Source organism: Leuresthes tenuis, unplaced genomic scaffold, assembly GCF_036924035.1.
Source record: "Leuresthes tenuis unplaced genomic scaffold, fLeuTen1.0.hap1 SCAF_22, whole genome shotgun sequence".
NCBI classification, from domain to species: Eukaryota; Metazoa; Chordata; class Actinopteri; order Atheriniformes; family Atherinopsidae; genus Leuresthes; species Leuresthes tenuis.
In genome coordinates, this window is record NW_027325376.1 from 8,599,261 (window position 1) to 8,620,646 (window position 21,386).

The 21,386-nt window shown below is 41.5% G+C and overlaps 1 protein-coding gene across 9 annotated transcripts in view; it reads left to right on the forward strand.

Annotated features, from left to right (window-relative positions):
- The first annotated feature begins 2,971 nt into the window (after positions 1 to 2,971).
- The window catches only part of LOC140281573 (multiple PDZ domain protein), a 42,130-nt gene continuing 23,715 nt past the window's right edge, over positions 2,972 to 21,386 (forward strand). For all 9 annotated transcript variants that reach the window (XM_072376010.1, XM_072376011.1, XM_072376012.1 and 6 more), the window contains exons 1-17: positions 2,972 to 3,117; positions 4,805 to 4,865; positions 6,382 to 6,548; positions 10,889 to 11,050; positions 11,267 to 11,406; positions 11,809 to 12,022; positions 12,285 to 12,407; positions 12,495 to 12,689; positions 13,112 to 13,220; positions 14,603 to 14,691; positions 15,264 to 15,498; positions 18,101 to 18,187; positions 18,492 to 18,571; positions 18,781 to 18,927; positions 19,877 to 20,047; positions 20,751 to 20,936; positions 21,119 to 21,328. In XM_072376010.1, coding sequence (XP_072232111.1) covers positions 4,850 to 4,865; positions 6,382 to 6,548; positions 10,889 to 11,050; positions 11,267 to 11,406; positions 11,809 to 12,022; positions 12,285 to 12,407; positions 12,495 to 12,689; positions 13,112 to 13,220; positions 14,603 to 14,691; positions 15,264 to 15,498; positions 18,101 to 18,187; positions 18,492 to 18,571; positions 18,781 to 18,927; positions 19,877 to 20,047; positions 20,751 to 20,936; positions 21,119 to 21,328 — 2,331 coding nt within the window. In that variant the 5' untranslated portion in view covers positions 2,972 to 3,117; positions 4,805 to 4,849. The remainder of the gene's footprint in view (positions 3,118 to 4,804; positions 4,866 to 6,381; positions 6,549 to 10,888; positions 11,051 to 11,266; positions 11,407 to 11,808; positions 12,023 to 12,284; positions 12,408 to 12,494; positions 12,690 to 13,111; positions 13,221 to 14,602; positions 14,692 to 15,263; positions 15,499 to 18,100; positions 18,188 to 18,491; positions 18,572 to 18,780; positions 18,928 to 19,876; positions 20,048 to 20,750; positions 20,937 to 21,118; positions 21,329 to 21,386) is intronic.

A 21,386-nucleotide genomic window follows, 5' to 3' on the forward strand; every position in this document is an offset into this window, starting at 1 on the left:
AGCATTACAAAGGAAGGAGCCTATTCGTTGTAAATATCTTTGGCTTTCTTAATGCAGCCACTGCCTGTAAATGTAATTTTTGTAGTACAATTGTCAAATAAAAATAATTTACAAATGTCCATGTATTTTTCAATCCATGTATTCCCTAAGAGCCTATTGTACAAGTAAAACAAGACACTTCCTCCTTTTATATCATTGCCTGTGCACAATGGTTGTGTGAATTTGTAGCTAAGGCATTGTTGTTTGTGACCTGTTACCACCTAACAGTGGTGGTCAAGTGCAAATTTAGATGTGACAATGATTAACAAAGGAGGATCCAAATAAGGTAAAGGTAGAGACGGTCAAAGCATTGGTTATGTCAAAAGTAGGGGGCATTTCTTTCTTGAAAGAAGAATAAAGGTGGAAAAGATGTGTTTTTCTCCCCATTGACTTCAACAAAAACGTTTCCTCCCAACAGGCTTTGGCAAGCATTTGATATATAGTTGGCTCTGCTGGTTGCAGTTTGTTGGTCTGATTGGTTACAGAAAGCTGATAAGTAGCGATAGATGATTAATTAAATTATTTGCCAAGAATTTTTTTAAGTACAAGCCTTCTTCTAAAGACATATCAATGTTCCACTGATTCTGTGTGTTCTGTGTAAATCATCTTGCACGTGAAGTTACGCATGTACGAAGTGATCAACCTTAATCTTAAGCTTGACCTACTAGGCTATAATTTGTCCACTTTTAATTTTCAAGGACAGGAGCAAAAACAATTCTACTGTGAATGCGGCAAAATAGAAAAAATAAAAAAGGATTTTGAATCCAGACATCACAGATTTAGTGGGTTTAAGTCAGCTGTCCTAAACACTGACTGCTGCAGAAAGCCTGTAATAATTCAGGTACAAAAAGTCAAAATATCCATGTTTCCTAGCACTTTAAGCTAAGCTTAGCTGTTTTCATCTCCCATTCTTTTTTCCTCTGTTGCATTCTTAGTGTATGGCTGAGCCAGACCTCCTTCAGAAAAGTGGCTTACTGTTGGTGTAAGAGAAGAGTTATTGGGTGGATAAGACGGAGGTGGAAGAAAGATATAAACGCAGAAGGGATTTAGCCAGTATCAGCTTTCTGATAGCAGATCCCCCTTCCTCTTGTTGAAATTACTTCTTACACAGTGACCCCGTTCCACCATGCCATCCTCTGAGGTCTTGAGATGGCAGCACTGGGTCTAAACGGAGGATCAAGTTTGGCGTTATCTTTCTGACTATATTCTACCTTATGAACAACTTCAGTTCTTTTTCTCTTAAAAGGAAGGGGGAAACTAGGCAAATGCAATGAGCTTATATAACTATTCCAGTGCTGCTAAATTTGAATCCCAATTAACAAACCACGAGACTCTTTCCCAGTGAGTATCTAACACATCTCGTTTTGAGTAACAGCTTGTATCAATTTTGATCAGCTTGTCACTTTTCCATCACAAAAAGAGTGAAATAAAAATGATCTGCGTGTGATTGATTAACTAAATCTACTACGGGAGTTGAAAATTCAACAGTTGTTAATAGTAAATAAAGCATAGTAGCATAATCAGACACCAATTAAGAGAGCTCGTATTCATTGACTGAGCTTGTATCCCCTCTGTCAATGTTAAAAATAGGCCTGGATCAAGTATTAAATATATTGTCTTGCTGTAACTTCAATATAGAATGTTCTGGAAAAAACACTGTATTAATCTTCTTTAATGGTTGCTCAAGGACACAGAGACAGTGTAGTGTTGCACTCGTGACACTAATGGGTCACCGAGGCCTTGTGTTTTTTAAATGCAGTCATTTCAAGGACCCAATTAAACTGCCTTGGACCAAATGGCATTACTGTTACGTCTCCCCGTTCAGCTTTTTGAAATTATCTTGCTCTGGCTAACACAACAGTGATTCATCTGTAATTTATCGTTCGTCCAAGGAGAGCTTTCAGTTTCAGGGTCGTTTTGTAACGTCTGTTAAAAGAGTTTACAGACAGGCCAGTTTAACCCATGGTGACACATTTCTCCCACTACTGTTTCTATGTGACATTCAGTTCAGTCTTAGTATGTCGCCTCAATTCTCAACAAGAAAAGCCATTTCAGAGCACTCTACATGCACCAATCAGCCACAATATCATAACCACCTAACCCTGAGTGGGTCTTTGTTGGGAAGAGGCCTGACCAGTTGTGACATGGACATACTAATACATTAGCAACGCCTTGATAATTCTCATGAGACACGTACCTGGAATAAACACCTCAGACTCGTGTTCTTCGAGGCCCTTTGGAAGCAGTTTTTGCTTGGTCTATGACTGCTGGGTGAGGCTTTTACTGTAGCATAGTGCTGTTGCCAGGCTGGTCAGCAGAAATTGATGAGGTAGGTGGTAACTGACAAAGTCACATCCACGTGAATGTCAGGATGGAAGACTTCAAAGTAGAACATGGCATTATGACAAAATGAGCCGTGTTAACCAACTTGTTGGTGGGTTTAATTTCATGTCTGATTGGTATAAAGAAACACTTACAGCCAACAAGTTTACTTGAGTGCATACACCAGACTTAATTAAATCTGGAGAGCAGTGTGCAAGCAGTGAATGTGTTGCTTCATGGGGCATATTTGTTGAGCATATTCAAAAAAATGTTGTCTCTATTGTTTAACCATGTGAGAATTTATGTAATAGTTAGGGAAAAATATTCCCATTGGGCATTTTTTTATTGCTTAAGGTTATTCTCTGTTGTGACAACGTACTTAATGTGGGATTGTTGTTTATAACATGTCCGTGCAAATAACATGAAGTGCCATTTATAGCGTTAGTGAACTTGATATATAACGTGGTTAACTCAACAAGTTGCTAAAAGCTTATGTCGGTTTCTCAGTTTTATTATTCGTGTGGAATTTATACTGTACACCAGGTCTTACATATAGGTTCTAGGTTAAGGGGCAGCCAGCAAGCGGCGCTTCAGTCCTAGCTCAATTGCTAATGCAGCTATGGCTGAAAATGTCCATAGAGGATCGTGTTACTCTACGCCCCATCTTTAAGCCCCAGTCACTGCGCCGTTAACCGCGGGACAACAGAAGAAAGTACAGGATACCGGTCGCCTGGAGAGTAAAGGCTCAACACTCATGTAAGTAACTACTTTAAAACACGTTTCGCTTGACAAAACGTTGCCGAACGTTTCAGAATGGCGTAAACTACGGCTTATGCGAAATTCGTCTTTGTTTGCTGTCGCGTCGCCAGTTAGGAGGAAAATAAGGAGACGCCTGTTGACGCGGTGGGTCGACAAGTCAGAAAAATGGATTTAAGTAGCTTTAGCTGTTTATTTCAAGCATGATGTATTCCCCGTGGACATCAATGGCAACACCGGGGTTTCTGTAGTCTGAGAACCGTTACACTATCAAACTTGTTTACAGTCTCCTTCTCGGTAGCCTGTTGCTCTCTTGCTCCATTGCAGAGATGGGGAAGGAGGAGGAGTTGAGAAAAGCGGATTGTCCCGGCGACTGCAATCAAAACACAAGCGAACCCGAACTCGTTATATTAACCGCATCTCACACCACAGGTTTTATTGATACAAATATGTAAACGTTTTTCCACAGCTCTCCACCGACATTGTCGAAGCCCTTTTTTTGAGGGGGGAAGGGGGGTTGTAATTGCGTGATAACAATATGACTGTTTGCTCTAATTAGCCGTCTGTGGTTGCTACAAAGCTCGTGCGTGCCTTTAACAAAGACTTTCAAAGGGAAACGCTGCCTTAAAACTACCTGTTCAGTGGTAACGAGCTCCGCAGGCCGTGTGTGAATCATTGCAAGACGTCTCAAGAGTAAATCATCTCTAAAAAACAAAAAGGGTAACTATACATGCAAAATGTTAAATGTTAACTGGCACTGACTCACGTGCTCCTGAAAAGAAGACCTTTAACATTTGTATAGCCATACCGGCATAACTGTCGGGTCATAGCGGAGCATAAGTAAGTTGGCTACATGGATGTAATGTACAATGAACAGATAGACTATACAGCTAAAGTGCACAGTGTTTTCGTCGTATCACTTTAATAAACAAATATACTGTTGTATATGTACTTGTAATGAACTTCTACCACCCAGTGCTGTGTCATCCTGATGTCATACACTGTATAGGCAACTGTAGCTATTCTGAGTCTACACAGAGCCTTCAATTATCTGACCAATCACCTTTAACCGTGTAATGTCTCTGTGAGCCATGTCATGCTTTGTAACAAAGCCTCTTCCTGCACTGAGGTGGACTGCAATCACACCTCAACTGCATTTGTGAACTATTACCCTTAAAGTGTTGGAGGAGGAAAATATCCTAGTAGCAGGAATGTTTATGGTCGTTTTGTCACAGGTTTTGTGAACGCAATGTGTCAGAATTTCTCTTTCTCTACCTTTTCTGACTGAATCACATCTGGCAGTTAATGAATGGGGTCCTCGGGATATATAACACCTGGTACGAATCCATCATTTAGAGCATTACACAAATGTAAGGGCACCAACAAGCGGCACTGTAAATGTTATCGAGCAGATGCTTGTATATGTAAGAAGTGCAGGGGGGATTTGGTGGGAGGCATTCTTACAATATACACATGGGCCTGAGTGAGGAAACATGTGTTATTTCACTTTGATCTATGCATAGAGGATGTCTATTAAGTTGGGCTCAGAGGAGAATTAGTATTGGTTCTATTTCCTTTTTCTTTTCATAAAGTCATAAAACTTATGTGAATTATTCACCTAAGTGTGTGTGTTTTTCCACTGTTAAGAAAAGACATACCGTAACTCAGTGTCATGTTCATTTTCCAGGCCTTGAGAAAGGAGAATAATTCAAGCTCACCTTTGGGTCTAAAAATGATCGAAACAATGGGTGAGTCTTTTTTTTTTTTCAATTTCAGAGAGATTCACTTTATGTAGTCAGTGTGTTATATATTTATATTTTACAGTCAGTTCAGGACTCATGCTTGCATCCATTGCATTTCTAATCATTTAAAATTAGAATATTCTTTCCAAACTATTCCTAAACAGAGGCCAGCCTTGTCTCAGTGTTTAGTGTTGTCATGATAATAGAATTCTGTGTCCAAATCCGAGTCCTCACTTTTAAATGGGCGGTTTTCTCCCAGGGGTTTGGTTTAGTCAGATGGGTGTCTTGTCTTTGCTGGTACTGCATCATATTTTGGCTCTGCTGAGTTTTTTTTGTCTATTTTTCCCCCAATCAGATTTAGAGAGGCCCTGGATGCTGTTCAAGGCATGTGAACTGCCAGTGTTTCTATATCTCATAATGTTGCCATAAATGTGATTGTTTGTCCCCAAAGAGATTTATTTGTCCAACTGTCAAGAATGAAGCCAAACTGGTACTGCCAGATTCTTTATTTAAAGCTGCAATCTGTGGACAAGACTGGCGTGTTGGCTGTGTATTATCAGCTGTGGTGTGCTGGTTGGGGGTGTTTTACAACTTTGGAATCTTTAGAATTGAGGCTTGAATAATTTCAACGTGCATTTCCCCTCATATTCAAAGAAACTCTCTCATGACAGTGATGACATATTTCTTTATGCTCTGCCCAAGGACTACAGTGTCTTTTGGAACACATGCAAGTGCAAACAAACACATTTCGGCTGCACGTTACGTTCTGGGAAGACTCATTATTCACAGAGAGGCGAAGGCAACGAAAATGAGAGTTTTGTGCATACGAGCCGTGGCGATCAGAAAAGAGACCCGCTCAGACTCAAGTGTTATTGGCCTATTTACAACCTTTGTTCAAAGAACAAAGCTTCTCAGTCCAAAGAATGCTTTAGACCATGTGCATGTCCAGTTAGGTGTTAGTCACAGTTGGTGAGCTTCAAAAATTGCTTCATTTTTGCAGAGACAACATCCTGCTGGCCCTTCTTCACTAACAAGCCACTCTGGAGTTGCTTGATTGTCAGGCTTATGCAGGGTCCAGCAAGCAAGCAGTGGTGGGCTTGTTTCTCTTATCTCTTCGTCCTGATAGTCATTCTATGCTCCTGTGCAGCTCCGCTTTGACCCTAACCTCAAAAAACAAAGAGGACATAACGCTTTCTTAAAACAAACAGTTTGTTTTTGCTTCTGTGCAAAACCTGTGGTGACATGATTTTGATATAGCAAGGTCTATATCGAGAAACAGTCAGCCTCAGCTGAGCCTAAGTTAGGATATGTTGCTCAAGAAATTATTTCCTAATGGTTAGGAAACACTCATTTTGAAAGCATTTCATCCAAGAAAAAAAATAGGAATAAATCACTGGTTAAATTTCCTCCTTGGCGTCACTTTCCTCTCTAATAAACTCCCGTTTCTCCCACGTCTCCTTCTCCCTGCATCCACGCCTGCACTCCGCCCGGCACTGTCACTGAAATATGTGACGGCTTGCAGATACACAGCGTGCCTTGCAGGCGGTGGAGCGTCTCCAGGCCAAACTAAAAGAGCGGGGGGAGGTGCCCACGGAGGAGAAGCTCAGCCTGCTCAAATCAGTGCTTCAGAGCCCTCTCTTCCACCAGATCCTGGCCCTGCAGAAGTCTGTCCAGCATCTCAAAGACCAGGTAAGTACGAGTTGTTACGGCTGAAAACACGTATTATTGAATATCCACGATGTTTTCCCCCATTACTGTACAATCCCAAGCCCGAATAGTCAGAGAGACACCAGAAACACACATGGTTCAATACTGGGTGGCCTTTTTTTGTGTTTTTATATACAGATGACATGGACTGCAGTATATGAAAACAGGGACATGATAGTTAATACAACTGAGACTCTCCAACAATATATATTACTGCATTTTCTTTGATAATCACCAGGATGGGAAATAATTCAAAGATAATGACCCCCTCACTTTGGCAGATTTTGCGGTCTCATTCTAAAAGGAAGTAAAATGTTTTTTCCATGTCAGTTTACAGTGTCCATGATTTAGGAGGGTGCACTCTTGTCTGTAAGGGACCCACATCTGATTGTGTTTATGAGGGTAAAAACCAACTAGTACTTGAGGAAAGTATTTGTTTAGTTCAGACACAGAGTTGTGATGGAGCGATGTGGGTAAGAATACAAACATGGCTCCATGAGCACAGCAGCCTCCACTCAGCAGTTGGGGGAGAAGGGCTGCAGTGAGCAAGGTGACCAAGGATCTGATGGTCACTCTGGGAGAGCAACTGAGATCCTGTGTGGAAATGGGAGAACTCCCAGACAGCCATCAGTGCACTCCACCGATGCATTCTGTAAGGCAGAGTGGCCAGGTGGAAACCTTTAGTCAGTGAATGCTATAAAAAACACTCAAGGTTTGCAATAAAGCTCCCTGACCAGATCATTATCTGTTCCGATGGATCAGTATTGAACTGTTTGGCCTCAGTTCAAAGTCTCATGAGTTTTGAAAAGCGGGGTCCAGTCATCATTTGGTCAAACTCTTCTCAACAGCAGAGCATGGTGGGTGCAGAATCATGCTGTGGGGGTGTGGAGATGGGTGTTTGGGGTGTGGGGAAGGGACTTTTTTCATATTCTATTTATCCTTTATTTTTAAATTGGTTCCAGAAGAGACTTGAAAGCGTAGCAGAGCAAACTGTAGATATACTCACGTAAGCTTGCATGTTAGCTCTCTGGTTCTCAGATTAGATTGATGGTCAAACAGGACAATGACCCAGAGGACACAGGCAAAACAATGCCAGAAAGGCTTACGGGTGACTCTAAATGCTCTTTAGGGGCCGAGCTAGAGCCTTGTCTTGATCTCAATCCATTGTCTTTGGTGAGATCTGATTATGATGGTTCATCGATGGTCTACATCCTATAAGACAGGAACTGGAGAGGATCTGCAGAAAGGAGGGGAAGATAATTCCTGAAATTCACATGTGAAACACACAATAAAACATGCAGTGGTCATTATTAACTAAAGGTGTTTGAACTGCATATTAAGTAAAGAATCTGAAAATGAACATGTTCCTTTTTGATGAAGTTGGGGGAAAATGTTGTTTTCTTACATTTGGCATTATGTGGTATTTTGATATGTCAACTGATGTGAAGAAAAAGTCAATCTATATGATTCCATTTGATTCATTTAGCATGAGGTTTAAAGTTGCATTTAGAAAAGAAATGCTGTCCAAAAACACTGAATACCACATTAAGGTTGGAAGACTTTCTGTCTTTATCCTCCAGGGTGACCTCACTGATTCTGCTTCTTGCTTGTGTCAAAGCACTCACTCCCTCCCCTTTCAAACCCCATCCCCAATTGTGGTTTCTGCCTTGGCCAAATTGCTTACAGGATTCACACAGGTCTGATATTATATGGACACATGAGCAGAGATAGTTGGTCCAAGTCGGGAACTCTTTTTCAAGCCGATTCTCTCCATCGAGAATTGGAACGTTTCAGTGAAGGCAAAGAGCTCTTAAGTCACAGTGGAGAGGGGCCAGGGTAAGCGTTTGAGAAATGGGGATGAAAATATGTGAGCTATGCAGTGGGAGGTGGTGGGATGCAAGCGCTTTTGACCCCTTTGCTGAATTTAGATTATTAAAACCCCTTGTGGCATTTTCGTGCCGTGTCAGTTTAAGTTATTTCAAAGACGGTGCATTCCTGTGTCGCAGTGTCTGTGTGTTTGTTGCACATGTTGCTTTCCCCAAGCAAAACGTATCAAGCAGCACTTTGGCATAAATTCCCCTCAGATCCAAAACTGGACCTCTTTCATGTTATAACAAGGATTAAGAGACATATTTTAGAAAAGGGAACAAATATACGAGTGTCTGTTCCAACTGTGCTTGTTTGGCCCCATAGAGTAGGACCAATTTAGGAGGGACGTTGCATGTTGTGTTTTGTTCTGAGACCGATGCCAGACACATACACACATGCACTGGCCGTCTTCTGGCTTCTGCTAGTTAGGCCTTGCTCAGTCCACGTTGCTATGGAGACAAGGCCACACTCTTCCATGAGAAAGAGGCCGCCGCCATCGAGTGAAGTGGGGCAGAAACAATTTCTTAAATGTGCAAGAACCAAACTGGAACTTTAATCCTCTTAGCCAGGCCCCAGCTAACAAAGCTCATGCATGAGGACGGCAACTTAGTAGCATGCAACACTAACTTATCCCGGCCCGTGGGGTTTTGTTTGCAGTAGTACGCAGCTCTAATGTGTTCTGTCCAATGGAGTTTTGTTGCTGAGGACTAATCTGGGGCTATGTTTAAAAGGAGGCATAATTTACAGGACAAGCTCTGAAGGTTGTACTGTCAACTTGATCGTGTAAAGTTGTATGCACAAGGACATCTTTAGTTTCGCAAAAGCCATATGCCAAATGGACTATTTGTGAAATTATTGCTTTTCATTACGTCCATCCTTTTGAATCCAATTCAGACTGTCATAGCATTATGTCCTTTGGCTCATAAAACCAGGGAAACACTGTTATGTAGCCATCTCACTCGTGCAATTCTTCTGTCACACAACTAAAGCCATTGTCGTAATTAAGACCAAAGGATATTAAGGCATCCAGATGGCCTCCCCCGCCATGATGGAAATATAGTATTTGGACCTTTGTCATTGTTGGAACATCAGCTAAGAGTCATTATCTCTTGAGGGATTAGGCTGCCATAGATCCTACTAATCATAGTGGGATAACAAGCTATCTACCGTCCCAGTGGTTTTAGGCGGCCAGATTCAGGGCTTTGTTGTCTAAAATTAAACTTGGTAAACGTTTACGTCCACAGTAATGGACTAAGTCCCGATGTTTGCATTTAAACCTTTAATTGTCTATGGTGGATAAAAGCCAGCAGCGGCTGCCATGTGCAGGATTCCTTTGCCGGACTTCAAAGCTGTTATGTTGCATTTCAACAAATGTCACCAAACATCGGAATCTTTGTAAATGAGGTCCAGTCTCACTCTCAGTTTGACCTGAATGTGCATTTAAAGCGTGCATTCAAGTGGACTTGCATTGTCAAAATCAAATGATCATGAAAGATGGACCGTTTCAGCCCAGTCTCATGTCAGAACTTAGCATAGCTACATTGGTCCACAGCACACAATGGTGTACTTTCACACTAAAGGCTTAAAAATGATAGAGCTACTACTTTCCTTATTTATTTATTTATTTAGACGTAGCTACATGCCAATCTGTGTGATTTGTGGAGGTCACAGCTACATAATCTAACACGCAGCCGCCACCATCACCAGTTTTGGATCAGACCCGATCAGAACTTTGAGAATGAAGTGGTTGATGCCGCAAAATAATGAGAGAATGTTCTCTGTTGTCTTTGACAGAGCTGCTTCACCCACACAATGAGACAATTGTGGTAAGGATCGCATGTCAGTGCTGTCAGAGGAATATGACTCGTGTGACAACCGACACTTTTGGATTGTCACCACAAAAACTTTGAGAAATAATGAGGCATGTTTGTACCACCTCTGCCATGTCCTGTTAAGTCACGGTGGAATTTGTGCTGCTCTGGTTGCATTTTACATCTCTGAAAGAAACCTGAACATGTGGACAAGGCCTAAGTTTTCAATTCGTCAGCATCTTCATTCATGTTCCTACATCATGACTTCAGCTTTCAACATCTCACCAGGATAACTGTTATAAGGAGGAGGTTTGGCATGGTGCAAGGCACTGATCCATGAACCTTCATGCAAGTGCTTGTCCTCTGCAATGTTTTCCCACAGCTAATGAACTGTTTTAGTTTCTCTCCCACTTGGGATTCCTTACATTTCTACTGTACTCTCACCCATTAATTAGATGGGTTAGATGTAATGTACATGCTTAGCTCATATATTTTACCTTCATGGGTTGCGAATCCTGTCACGTCACATGAACGGAAAACAAAAGACTACGATACGTTGCCATCGTACCTGAAGCATGTTTTCTTGTCAGTCTGGGATGACTGAAAGTATCATTTTTCACTTTTTTTCGTCACTCTTTCCAGGGAAGCGTCCTGTCATCAACAGGGAACGACTTCGGTGATCACGTCCAAGCAGCCAAGCCCAATGGCAGCCATCTTTCCTACCCCGACATGTCAGCTTCTGCGCTCATCAATGGCAAGACATCCTCAGAAGAATTTGAACAAATTATCCACTCCATGGCACAGGTACAACCAACTGAAATGCACAGTTTTCAGAGTTTTTTTTTACCTCTTGGGATCTAATGTAGTACCATTGTGTCAGGTCTTTTTAGGTGTCAGATTTATGACAGTGTATTTTAATGATTTACTCATTTTAACCAAATGCTCATCTCTTGAGGTACTTCAGGTAGACTTCTAAAACTTTCCTGTCGCTTTGATGCTCTATATTTGCGTATGGTGCAGGGGCGCTACGTGACACACGTGGAGCTGCAGAAACCAGTGTCAGGAGGTCTTGGCTTCAGCGTGGTGGGACTTAAAAGCGAGAACCGCGGAGAGCTTGGCATATTTATTCAAGAAATTCAACCTGGAAGTGTTGCTCACTGGTATGTAAAAATCAAGATGCTGTCATTCAAAGAACCAGGAGAACCCAGAGTTTGAAAATGATAGAAATTAGAAGGAAAGTTTTGACTGTTTGACAATTGTTAACTCCAAATGAAGAAAGGACTTTTCTTGGATGGTTTGCATACTTAGGATATCTCATACATCAGCCAATTTAGGTACAACACCAGAGTGAAGATTTTACAATTTGTTATGATTGCTTGTGGCTTCAAAATAAGTAAAAAAAAAAAAAGTAAAAGTGTACATTTTGAACCTGTACTTTGCATATCTTAGGACTACATACAATATTCAAAATGTGGGCAAAGATAAGGACAATTACTTGATTGGTGTCTCTAACACCGCTTTTTGTTCTCTCTCTTTGTCATACATGTCTGTTAACCTGAAAGTGATGGGAAGCTCAAAGAGGCTGACCAGATCTTAGCCATCAATGGCCAGCCCCTGGATCAGACAGTGACCCACCAGCAAGCTATAGGCATCCTGCAGAGTGCTTCTGAGAGGGTGCAGCTCGCAGTGGCAAGAGGGCCAATACCTCAGCTGACCAGTCCTGCAGTGTCCCGCACGCCTTCTGATGCCAGTACACTGTCCGCCAAATCCAGCGCGGTATAAATATACTCACACGCTAAAGTTGCCTTTGCAGCTTCACTTACGAAACACAATGAGATTATAGCTGACAAACTGGAGTTTTCCCAAACTACCATTGAGTTATCCTGTTGTTACCCAGGACAACAGTTTAGTTTTTTACTGAAACTGGAATCTAAAGCCAAATCTAAACTAGACTGATTGATTTTTCTCAGGCTAGATAAAGCTATTTGATTTATTTACATTTTTGCATTGTTGTTTGTGTGACCCTTACTGCGCTCAGTGGCAGCATGTGGAGACAATTGAGCTGGTGAACGATGGGACTGGTCTTGGCTTCGGTATTGTCGGAGGAAAGACTACGGGGGTTATAGTCAAAACTATACTTCCTGGAGGCATAGCCGATCAGGTAATTGCATTGATACTGGTTGATACCGATACTTTTTTTTAACACTTTATGACCTAGCTATGAAAACAAGATTTTTTTTATCGTCAGGATGGGCGCCTACGCAGTGGGGACCACATCCTAAGAATCGGAGACACTGACCTGTATGGTATGGGCAGCGATCAGGTGGCCCAGGTCCTCAGGCAGTGTGGCAACAGGGTGAAGCTTGTTGTTACCAGGGGTCCCGTGGAGGAGACTCCCTCTGCTGTCATGTCTGTACAGCTTCCGACTGTCACCGAACAGCAGGTAAAAGAGACTTTCAGTAGAAATCAGAAGTATAGCAGGAATTTACTGTAATAGTATATTTCCACATTGAAACTAATTTCCTAAAGTAAAACAGTTTCTCTGACTGCCTTATTCTGTATGATAACATTCAGAGGTTTTATTTTTATCTTCTTACGGCCCTAACTTGCCTGTAAAAACATGATTAAAGACAACTGAAAGTTCCATCATCTGTGACCCACACTTTGGAGGTCAGAATTCTAACTCTCAGAAAGAAATCCCACACACAGCGATTTCAGAGCCACAGTCAGCTCAGAGTAATTATGACTGTATTTCACTGACTCACAGTGTGACTAACATAGTGCTTTAATCACATATGTTTGCTTGTTAGATTATCATTTTTTTGATTACATTGCAATCTGATTAATCTTTTGATCTATTCACAGGGCAGTGAGGAGGAGGAAGAGGAGGCTGAAGCGTTTGATGTGAACCTAACCAAAAACACACAGGGACTGGGGATCACTATTGCTGGATATGTTGGAGATAAAAATTCAGGTGAGCTCATTATTTCACACAAGCCTGTAGAGACTGAATCTGTCAGCCTGAGGAGGGAAACTGCTCCAGAGTCTTGCTCTGGCAATGTTATATACTGACCTGTCCCCTGACCAAAAGGCAGTTATTATGCTTTGGGCAGAAACGTCATCTCCTTATTCACCCAGGCCTCATGGTTTGGGAATGATTTTCTTCTTTGTCTTTGTGACAACATCTACGATGCATTCGCTGATGTATGTTTATGAGCTGATGGGCCCGATGAGGGACCGCAATAAAGCCTCTGGATATTTTTAGAAACCCCCCAAACCAAGGCAGAACCAGGACAGGACTTACACTGGAGGAAAGAAACAGAGAGAATGTACCAAAGAAAATAATAAAACCAAAGCGTGAAGGAGGTAATGATGAATACATTGCAGGTGTAAGTTAATCATTTAGCATCGACCAAGCAAGAAGCAAGAAGGACAGGAAGCAAAGCTGGACAGAATATACAAGTTTTTAAAAATATAACGAGGTACAGCTTACAGAGCGCAGAGAGAAACGGAGAGGAGGTTGACGAGTATACTGAAAATGGAGATCCAAAAGACAAAGTCGACACTAAAACGAGGAAACAAAGAACTCAAAGAAACCTGTAAAGTAAATAGGCTCAACACTGGTGAAGTGTTGGGGAAAATAACCTATCCAAAGTTGGAAAGGGACTGTACTCATGTAGCACTTTTTTTTTTCATCCATTCACACACAATCTCACACAGCACTTCTAAGTCTCTAAAGGTGTTACAGGCTGCACAGTGCGTTTTCTCTATCTTAGACATTAACACACCAATGGACACATTGGAGGCAACATGGGCTTCATTGTCTTGCCTATGACACTTTGACATGTGGTCCATGGTAGCTGATAATCGTACCACCGACGTTTCTGATTGGCAGATGACCGCTTCTCCCCCTGAGCTGCAGTCTCCCCTTAATCAGACAACATTAAACTTCTTAAAGCTGGACTCATGTATCCAGATAATGTGGTCGGGGGTGGGGTCACTCATGTACAAGCTCAACAAGACTCAAACTGGCTTTAGTGCTCTGCACTTACCCTGCAGTTCCCTTCAAGTAATCAGAAGAAGATGAAGCCGGTAACTACAGAGAATAACCACAAGGGATGGCACACATCTTTAAAAAAACGTTGCTAAATATACATTTTATGGTGTAATGAGTATTTTTCTTTCAAAACTATGGCTCAGATTCGTAATGGACTTGCTCATTATGAGCCATGTCCTGTTGGTTTGTGTTCCCACACACTTAGCTCACATCAAACTGTAATAGTTCCATGTAAGAAAGGAAAAAAGAAAGGGAAATTATATTACCCTTTGAATTAACAACTTGTTCTGACTCCACAGAGCCCTCTGGTATCTTTGTTAAGAGCATAACAAAAGACAGTGCTGTAGATCAAGATGGCCGTATTCATGTTGGAGACCAGATAATAGCTGTAAGTACCCTAATTATGTTCTTTGGAGCAGTGTTTTCTCTGTTGACAGTGGTATGAGGGAAAATATGCAGCGAATAGCTCATATTGTGTATTATAGTTATCACATTTGCTCAGTCAGGGGGGGGGGGGGGGGGGGGGGGGGGATTATGAGATGCATCATTCTGAATAATTCACAATTAACTGATAATTCAGAAAGTAGTTTTTTCTCATGTCTGTGAACATAAAAGTGTTTAATTAACGCTGAACAAATACATTCTTGATCTTATTAACGAGGACAATTACAGTGTAGTGTTTTTTATAATGTTCTTCAAACTCTGCCTTTGTTCTGGTGCTCTGGTCTATGAATACTTACTTAATTACGTATTAAGTATTTCAGCTTACCTGCTAAACAACCTGAATGAATGAACAAGTGGATCAAATAATTGCAGGCTCCTTTAGGTGAAGCATTGAGTTTGTTGTCTACCCACTGGTGTTTAAATGGGGAATATACTTATATAAGCAAACTTAAACTGTCCAAACAACCTCTTCTGCACCATTTAATCCACGGGCTCACAAATGATCGCCCTCTGCAGGTCGATGGTGTAAACATTCAGGGATGCACCAATCAACAGGCGGTGGAAGTGCTCAGACGAACCGGCCATACAGTCCACCTTAAGCTGATCCGACGGGGCTTCAGGCCCGACGAGATCCCCCCTGCTGTGGCCCCTAGTGTCACCGTCCTGTCCCCCTCCATCACCATCCCCACCACCGCCACTGTCTTGAGGGAACTGGAGCTGGAGAGGAAGAAATCGGAGGAGCCTGTTCAAGGTATGAAGGATATATTATTGATTGGAAAAAATGATAAATTAATCAATAATAAATTCACATTTATTTCAGTTCATCATCCTGTCAAAACAGATGTGATTTGATGTGATAAATGGGAGTTTTCATGACGCTGTGAAGAATTATTTTACTCATTTCTATGATGGAAATATAGCATATAGATATAATTTAATATCCCAGGACCAAACTCTACTTTTGCATTGCATGTTGAATGCATGTAAGTTCCTCAGCTTAGTCTAAAGGCATGAGGTCAAACAAGTTTGAATATTAATGTGTTCCCTGTGCTCACTCTACTCGAAAAGCATAAGTAAAATGTTGGCATTTAAAAAGCCCTATTCTCATGAAATTAAGAGCATAACCTCTTCGACAGCAGGTTTCATGTTTCAGGTTTCTCATGTCTTCAGTCTCAGAGAAAGCAATGTGTAAATGTTTATGTGAATGGGTGACTGTAGCATGTAGCGTTTGAGTGGTCTTACAGTAAAATATTAAGTAAATTAAAGTAAAATTAGCTAAATCTGTACTCACACATCTATTTTTATGCTGCTGATCTTATGCCATGTCTCAGATTCACTCTGATAAAGTACATGTAATGCTGACTGAATTAGCCAAGAACAACCTCACAAAATACAAGTTGACGTGTTTTCTTGGTGAGGCAGTTCAGCATTATTGATATCAGGTGTATAATGAGGCTGCCTAACTAAGTGTTGTCAACCTTAACAACTCTTACAATCAAAGAAAAAGCCTACTTTGCACACAAACACCATTCACATTCATTTCACTTAAATGTGAATTATTACTCCAACTGATATTGGCTATAGTGGCTACTAAAATGATGTTAGCTAACTGAAGTGAGAGTAGCTTATGTCTGATGTTAACAGTGGCAACGAGAATGGAAGGAGAGAGGAGGGATCCGACACTGGCCCAACTCCAGAGCCTCAAAAGTCAACAGGTCGAGCAACTTAGAGCGTGTAGGAGAAGTCGAGCGAGCGCTTATCACAGCGGCGTGCTCACTGGAACATATCTGTGCACACACTGAAGGCGTCTTTTCCACTCATGCAAACATTTCTGTGCAGAACTGCTTACTCACGATGTTAGTTCTCACTCGCGGCATTACATTTATCAGTCTGCGCTCGTGCTGCCTGTTCTTTATGGCCAAAGAGTCAAGTGCAATATATGTCTATTTCTACATGAGACAACTTAATCTCCTGAAAGATTTTCATCTCACATATTCTACCAATATTCCCCAAGTAAGGCTGCAACACTCAAAAAGTCATAAAGTACAAGAGGAAAACGATTTTCGAACAGGTGGAAATAAAGTTAAACCTGCTGTGTACCAGTTTCTGGATGTGAAAGGGCATATACGTGTTCAGGGCCTGTTAAGATCTCATATTAAACGTGTCCTGGGTGAATAGCAAGTACATCACAAATTACCCTTCACACTGGCTGAAAGGATGGAAAAAAATCACCTTTCTGAGAAAAAAATCCCAAGCTTATTATTATGCTTTTTAGACTGTGAACTCAGTTAAAGTTGACTCATTTGATCTTACTTACTAAAACATCTGCATATGATGCACAACACAGGAAATCCACACTGCTAAGACAGCAGTGGATTTAAACGTGTCTGCATGAATGTACATCATGTTTGTTTGAACAGCTCCATGCATTTTTTTTAGAATATTAGCATTAAGCAAGATAGACAGAAAGTAAACAGAAAGAATCTTGTCTCCCGCTGTACTGACAAGACCTCCAGGCTACTAAAGAAGCAGGAAAAGCAACTTGCATGAGTTGTCAGCAGTGATAGATGGAGACTGGAAGAGATTAAATTTGGCAGCAAGAAATCGTAGCTCAAAAACCTGAAGAAAAACTTGCAGTCAACAGATAACAGACAAAGGCTTAGTTTTCTTGGCTGCTGTCAAACAGAAAAAAAATTACACAGGTTTGAAAGAAAAAAAAACATACTAACCTACTTTTGAGTAACTAGTCTGTTTTACAGGAAATTAGCGTATAATTGCCTTGGGAATTAGAAATGAATGGAGAAATTCCCAACTCACTTCGCATACGTGCATTCACCTGGCAATGCCAGGCTCTAATTTAGATGTGCAATAATCATTAAATGAGTGGGACGATGGAAAGAAATTCAACTGCCTGCTCAAACTGTTGTTGTGTCAGTTTTCCACTTCTGGATTTCTTCCTTCATCCCAAACCGCCAAGCACTGGTTTTATGTTGGTACTTAAAAGATGCTGAGACGCACCACGTCTTTCACAAGTGCATGAATAGTAATTAAACGGATGAACAATTCTGTGCCCTCGGGGAACCTGAAGACAAACAGTAGCATGAAGCTGTTAAAAAAAGTACAGTAGGATCATTAAGCTTATATTTTAAGTTCAAAGGATAGCATCAGCAAGGGGATTTATAATCTTTCTATAGAAATAGAAGATAATAAGGTCATGTTAATAAAGGGAACATGATGAAGTAACTGATGACTGAAGGAGAAGAACAGCTGATAAATGTTTTTTCCTGTATTTCTTGGGATTGTTTGGCCTGTACCTGCTTCCTCCTTTCTCGCTGCCGGCTGTGTGTTGACAGTCTCCGCAGATGAGACGCAGCTCCACACAACGAGTGACGGATCTGATGTCAGCCCAGCAACGGATCAGCTAACAGCAGACAAACATGGTAGGAGGCTGGGATTCTTCTCTACCTTATGGTCTGTGTAGGCACACATTTGACAGATGAGGGAGATTGTTGACAGGACCACGCCGGCTATCAATACGCAATGTGAGGAAATTCTGAGATGGACGCTGCTGTCAGTTTCTAAGAGAAAATGTAGTATTTAAAATGGTGAAGAAAGTTTATCTGATGTTGGTCTGTAACACAGATGTTGTATGGACTTTGCATTTGGATGGAATTTTAGATACATGGTGCCTTCGTTTGATGCTGTTTTCTCATATTAATACTAATACTCCCAATTTCTGTCAAGCATTAAAGTCAACCCCTTTTGATGAAGAAGAACTGATGACGAAATGGCAAGAGATTCTTGGTCCAAGCAATGAGGTCGTGGTAAGTGTGCTTTTCATATTTTCTAAGTTGCACTTAAAACCAGCGAGTTCCTGCTAAGCTGGTATTTTAAAATGAAGAATGATATCAATCATCAGACTAAATGCGCATTTTCATTAGCATATTAACAGCAGTTTAAAAAAAAGAAAAGACAGAAAGATAGCTATTAGAATATGAATGAATAGCCTGTTCTTTCCTTGCTGTCATCACAGGTGGCTCAGGTGGAGAAGTTTACAGAGAACAGTGGCCTGGGCATCAGTCTAGAAGCCAACAGTGGCCATCACTACATCCGCTCTGTCCTTCCCGAGGGGCCCGTCGGGCGCTGTGGCAAGCTGTTCAGCGGAGATGAGCTGCTCGAGGTAAAGTGTCACTTGAGTTGTCCAAGTGTTGCATTTTTGTTGTTGTTTTGTATACTGAACCCTAGAACTGCCCCAAATGTGTCCCTGGTGTAAATATATGTGAAACAGCAAGATTACTCGATGGATGCTTTCAGACCAGACAGGTTCACTAAGAGCCAATAAAGACTGAGGAACCTGAGTACTCAAAGACCTTTTGTTTTGTTGAATTTGCACTGGCAATAGGAACACTGAAGTGACGCAGCATCTGCGACACAACTCAAACTCAAGTTGTAATTCCCCTTATTCTCATATCGTGTCACTGGCCCTCGGCTACATTGTTGGTCAGTTTGCGTTCCCTTCATGCTGGAAGAGTTACTACCTCAAGGCAGAAAATAGACCCTGAGACTCTACAAACTAATATAAAAGTCATTTCAGCGTGGACACAAAAGAGAGGGTAGTTGCTCTCAACAGATGAAATAGTTTCTGTGGTCCAAAAGCACCATTTGTAAAGTGTGTAAATCTATGAATGTGGCTTGGAAAGTAAAGTACTTTATGTTTTTCAGTATTAGAAGAAAAAAAAGCTTTCTTATTTTATCCCAATCTTGACAGAAAAAGGAATGTTTTTGAAATGGCTTGCTCCCACCGGCAGACTGGCGTGACTCCTAAATATGCTCATGTTGCTCTTTTTCTGCTGGACGGGCAGCTGTCACCACAGCAACCTGTGCTGAAAATGGGATTTGTGTCCCCATGCAGGCAGAAGTGTACATATAAAAAAAATCCCTCTAAGCTACTTGAAACATTACATATCCTGCGATGTCTTCTAAAGGTGATATCTTGACATGTTAACTGTTTTTTCTGTGGAAAGATTAAGTGACAACACAGAGGAGGAAAACTGTGAGGGCCCTGGACCACGTGCTGAACCTGTATTGTACTTTTGAAATAAAACTTATACCAACCTATTCTCTCTTAGGTCAATGGTATTTCCCTGATTGGTGAGACCCACAAAGAAGTTGTGAGAATCTTGAAGGAGCTTCCACTCTGTGTGCACATGACATGCTGCAGGCCTGCACCTGATCTGCCCACTGACATTGATCCTGTCCAGCCAGAATCGGACGCTTTGTCCACAGCATCAAAAGTGAAGGTACTGTATTTTCATTGCTTGACTATAGCAAATTTGCCACGTGTGCTTATGTTTCCATTGTTATCTCATACAAATTATTGCATTTGCTGTCATGTTAATGCATAAAAACTACATAAAAGTAATAGTAATTTTGCGTTCTCAAGATTTAAAACGAGCACCTCATTACTCACGCAACACTGCTGCACTCGAAGCCTATACGCACATCCCTACCTCTGTTTGATATCCATGCATGTATCATGAGACACGTTCCCTGCCCGTACAGGGAAAGCGAGGCAATATGATTGGAGAGTGACACTTCTTCTCTGCTGTAGCCCATCTGCCGTTATTAGCTCTGCATTGCTGTCAATAGCTTTAGTGGCTTTCTTCATTCGCAGCCATGATGGATTAAGACTTAGTGATAAGCAGGGGAGACTGAAAGTTTATTTAGATCAGTTTTAGCAATACCTCAGCAGTTGCAAATATCACTTGATGGAGATATGAGACATCAAATACAGCTTCCCTTCGGGGAAAGGGTTTTCATCTGTGTAGCTTTATCTGTGATAATGTTCTGAGGCCCGAGCATCCCAAAGATATTTCCCCTTTTATCTACTGCCAGAAACCTGAGCTGGAAACACAACAAGAGGGTAGGAGCCTATGGGTTGGGAGGGAAAGTAAAGACGGCATGGTGTTACATTGTGATTTTGGGCATTTCCTCTCTCTGCAGAATCAAATAGACCTCAGCAGTGCACTGGTTACTGAAGACCCAGAGGTGAGCGCGGCAGCAACAACACCGGATAACGTGACAGAAGAGGCGATAGGATCTCCTTTGGCTATGTGGGAACTGGAGATCCAGAATATCGAGCTTGAAAAGGGAGAAGATGGATTGGGATTTAGTATTTTGGATTATCAGGTGGGAAATCTTCTCTTCTAATACAGTTTTTTTTTAATAAAAAAAAGATTGTTATTACTATAGATGGAGATTATTTTTGGCCTGCTTTATACAAAGGTATATGCACTTTTTTTTTTTGCAAAGATATTGCGTCTGTCTTTGTCACATGGAATCACCTGATGACTTTTCTGGTTCCCCCAAAGGACCCACTGGACCCTGCCAAGACGGTGATTGTGATTCGTTCTCTGGTTCCCAGCGGTGTCGCAGAGAGGGATGGCAGACTGTTACCAGGAGACCGACTCATGTATGTTAACACCAAAAACCTGGAGAACGCCAGCCTGGAGGATGCTGTCCAGGCCCTTAAGGGGGCTACGCTCGGCAAGGTCCAGATTGGTGTGGCCAAACCGCTTCCTGTAAGCATCAGTACTTGTGTTCTTCTTTTTTACTTTAAACCTGTCTGAAAAGTGTGCA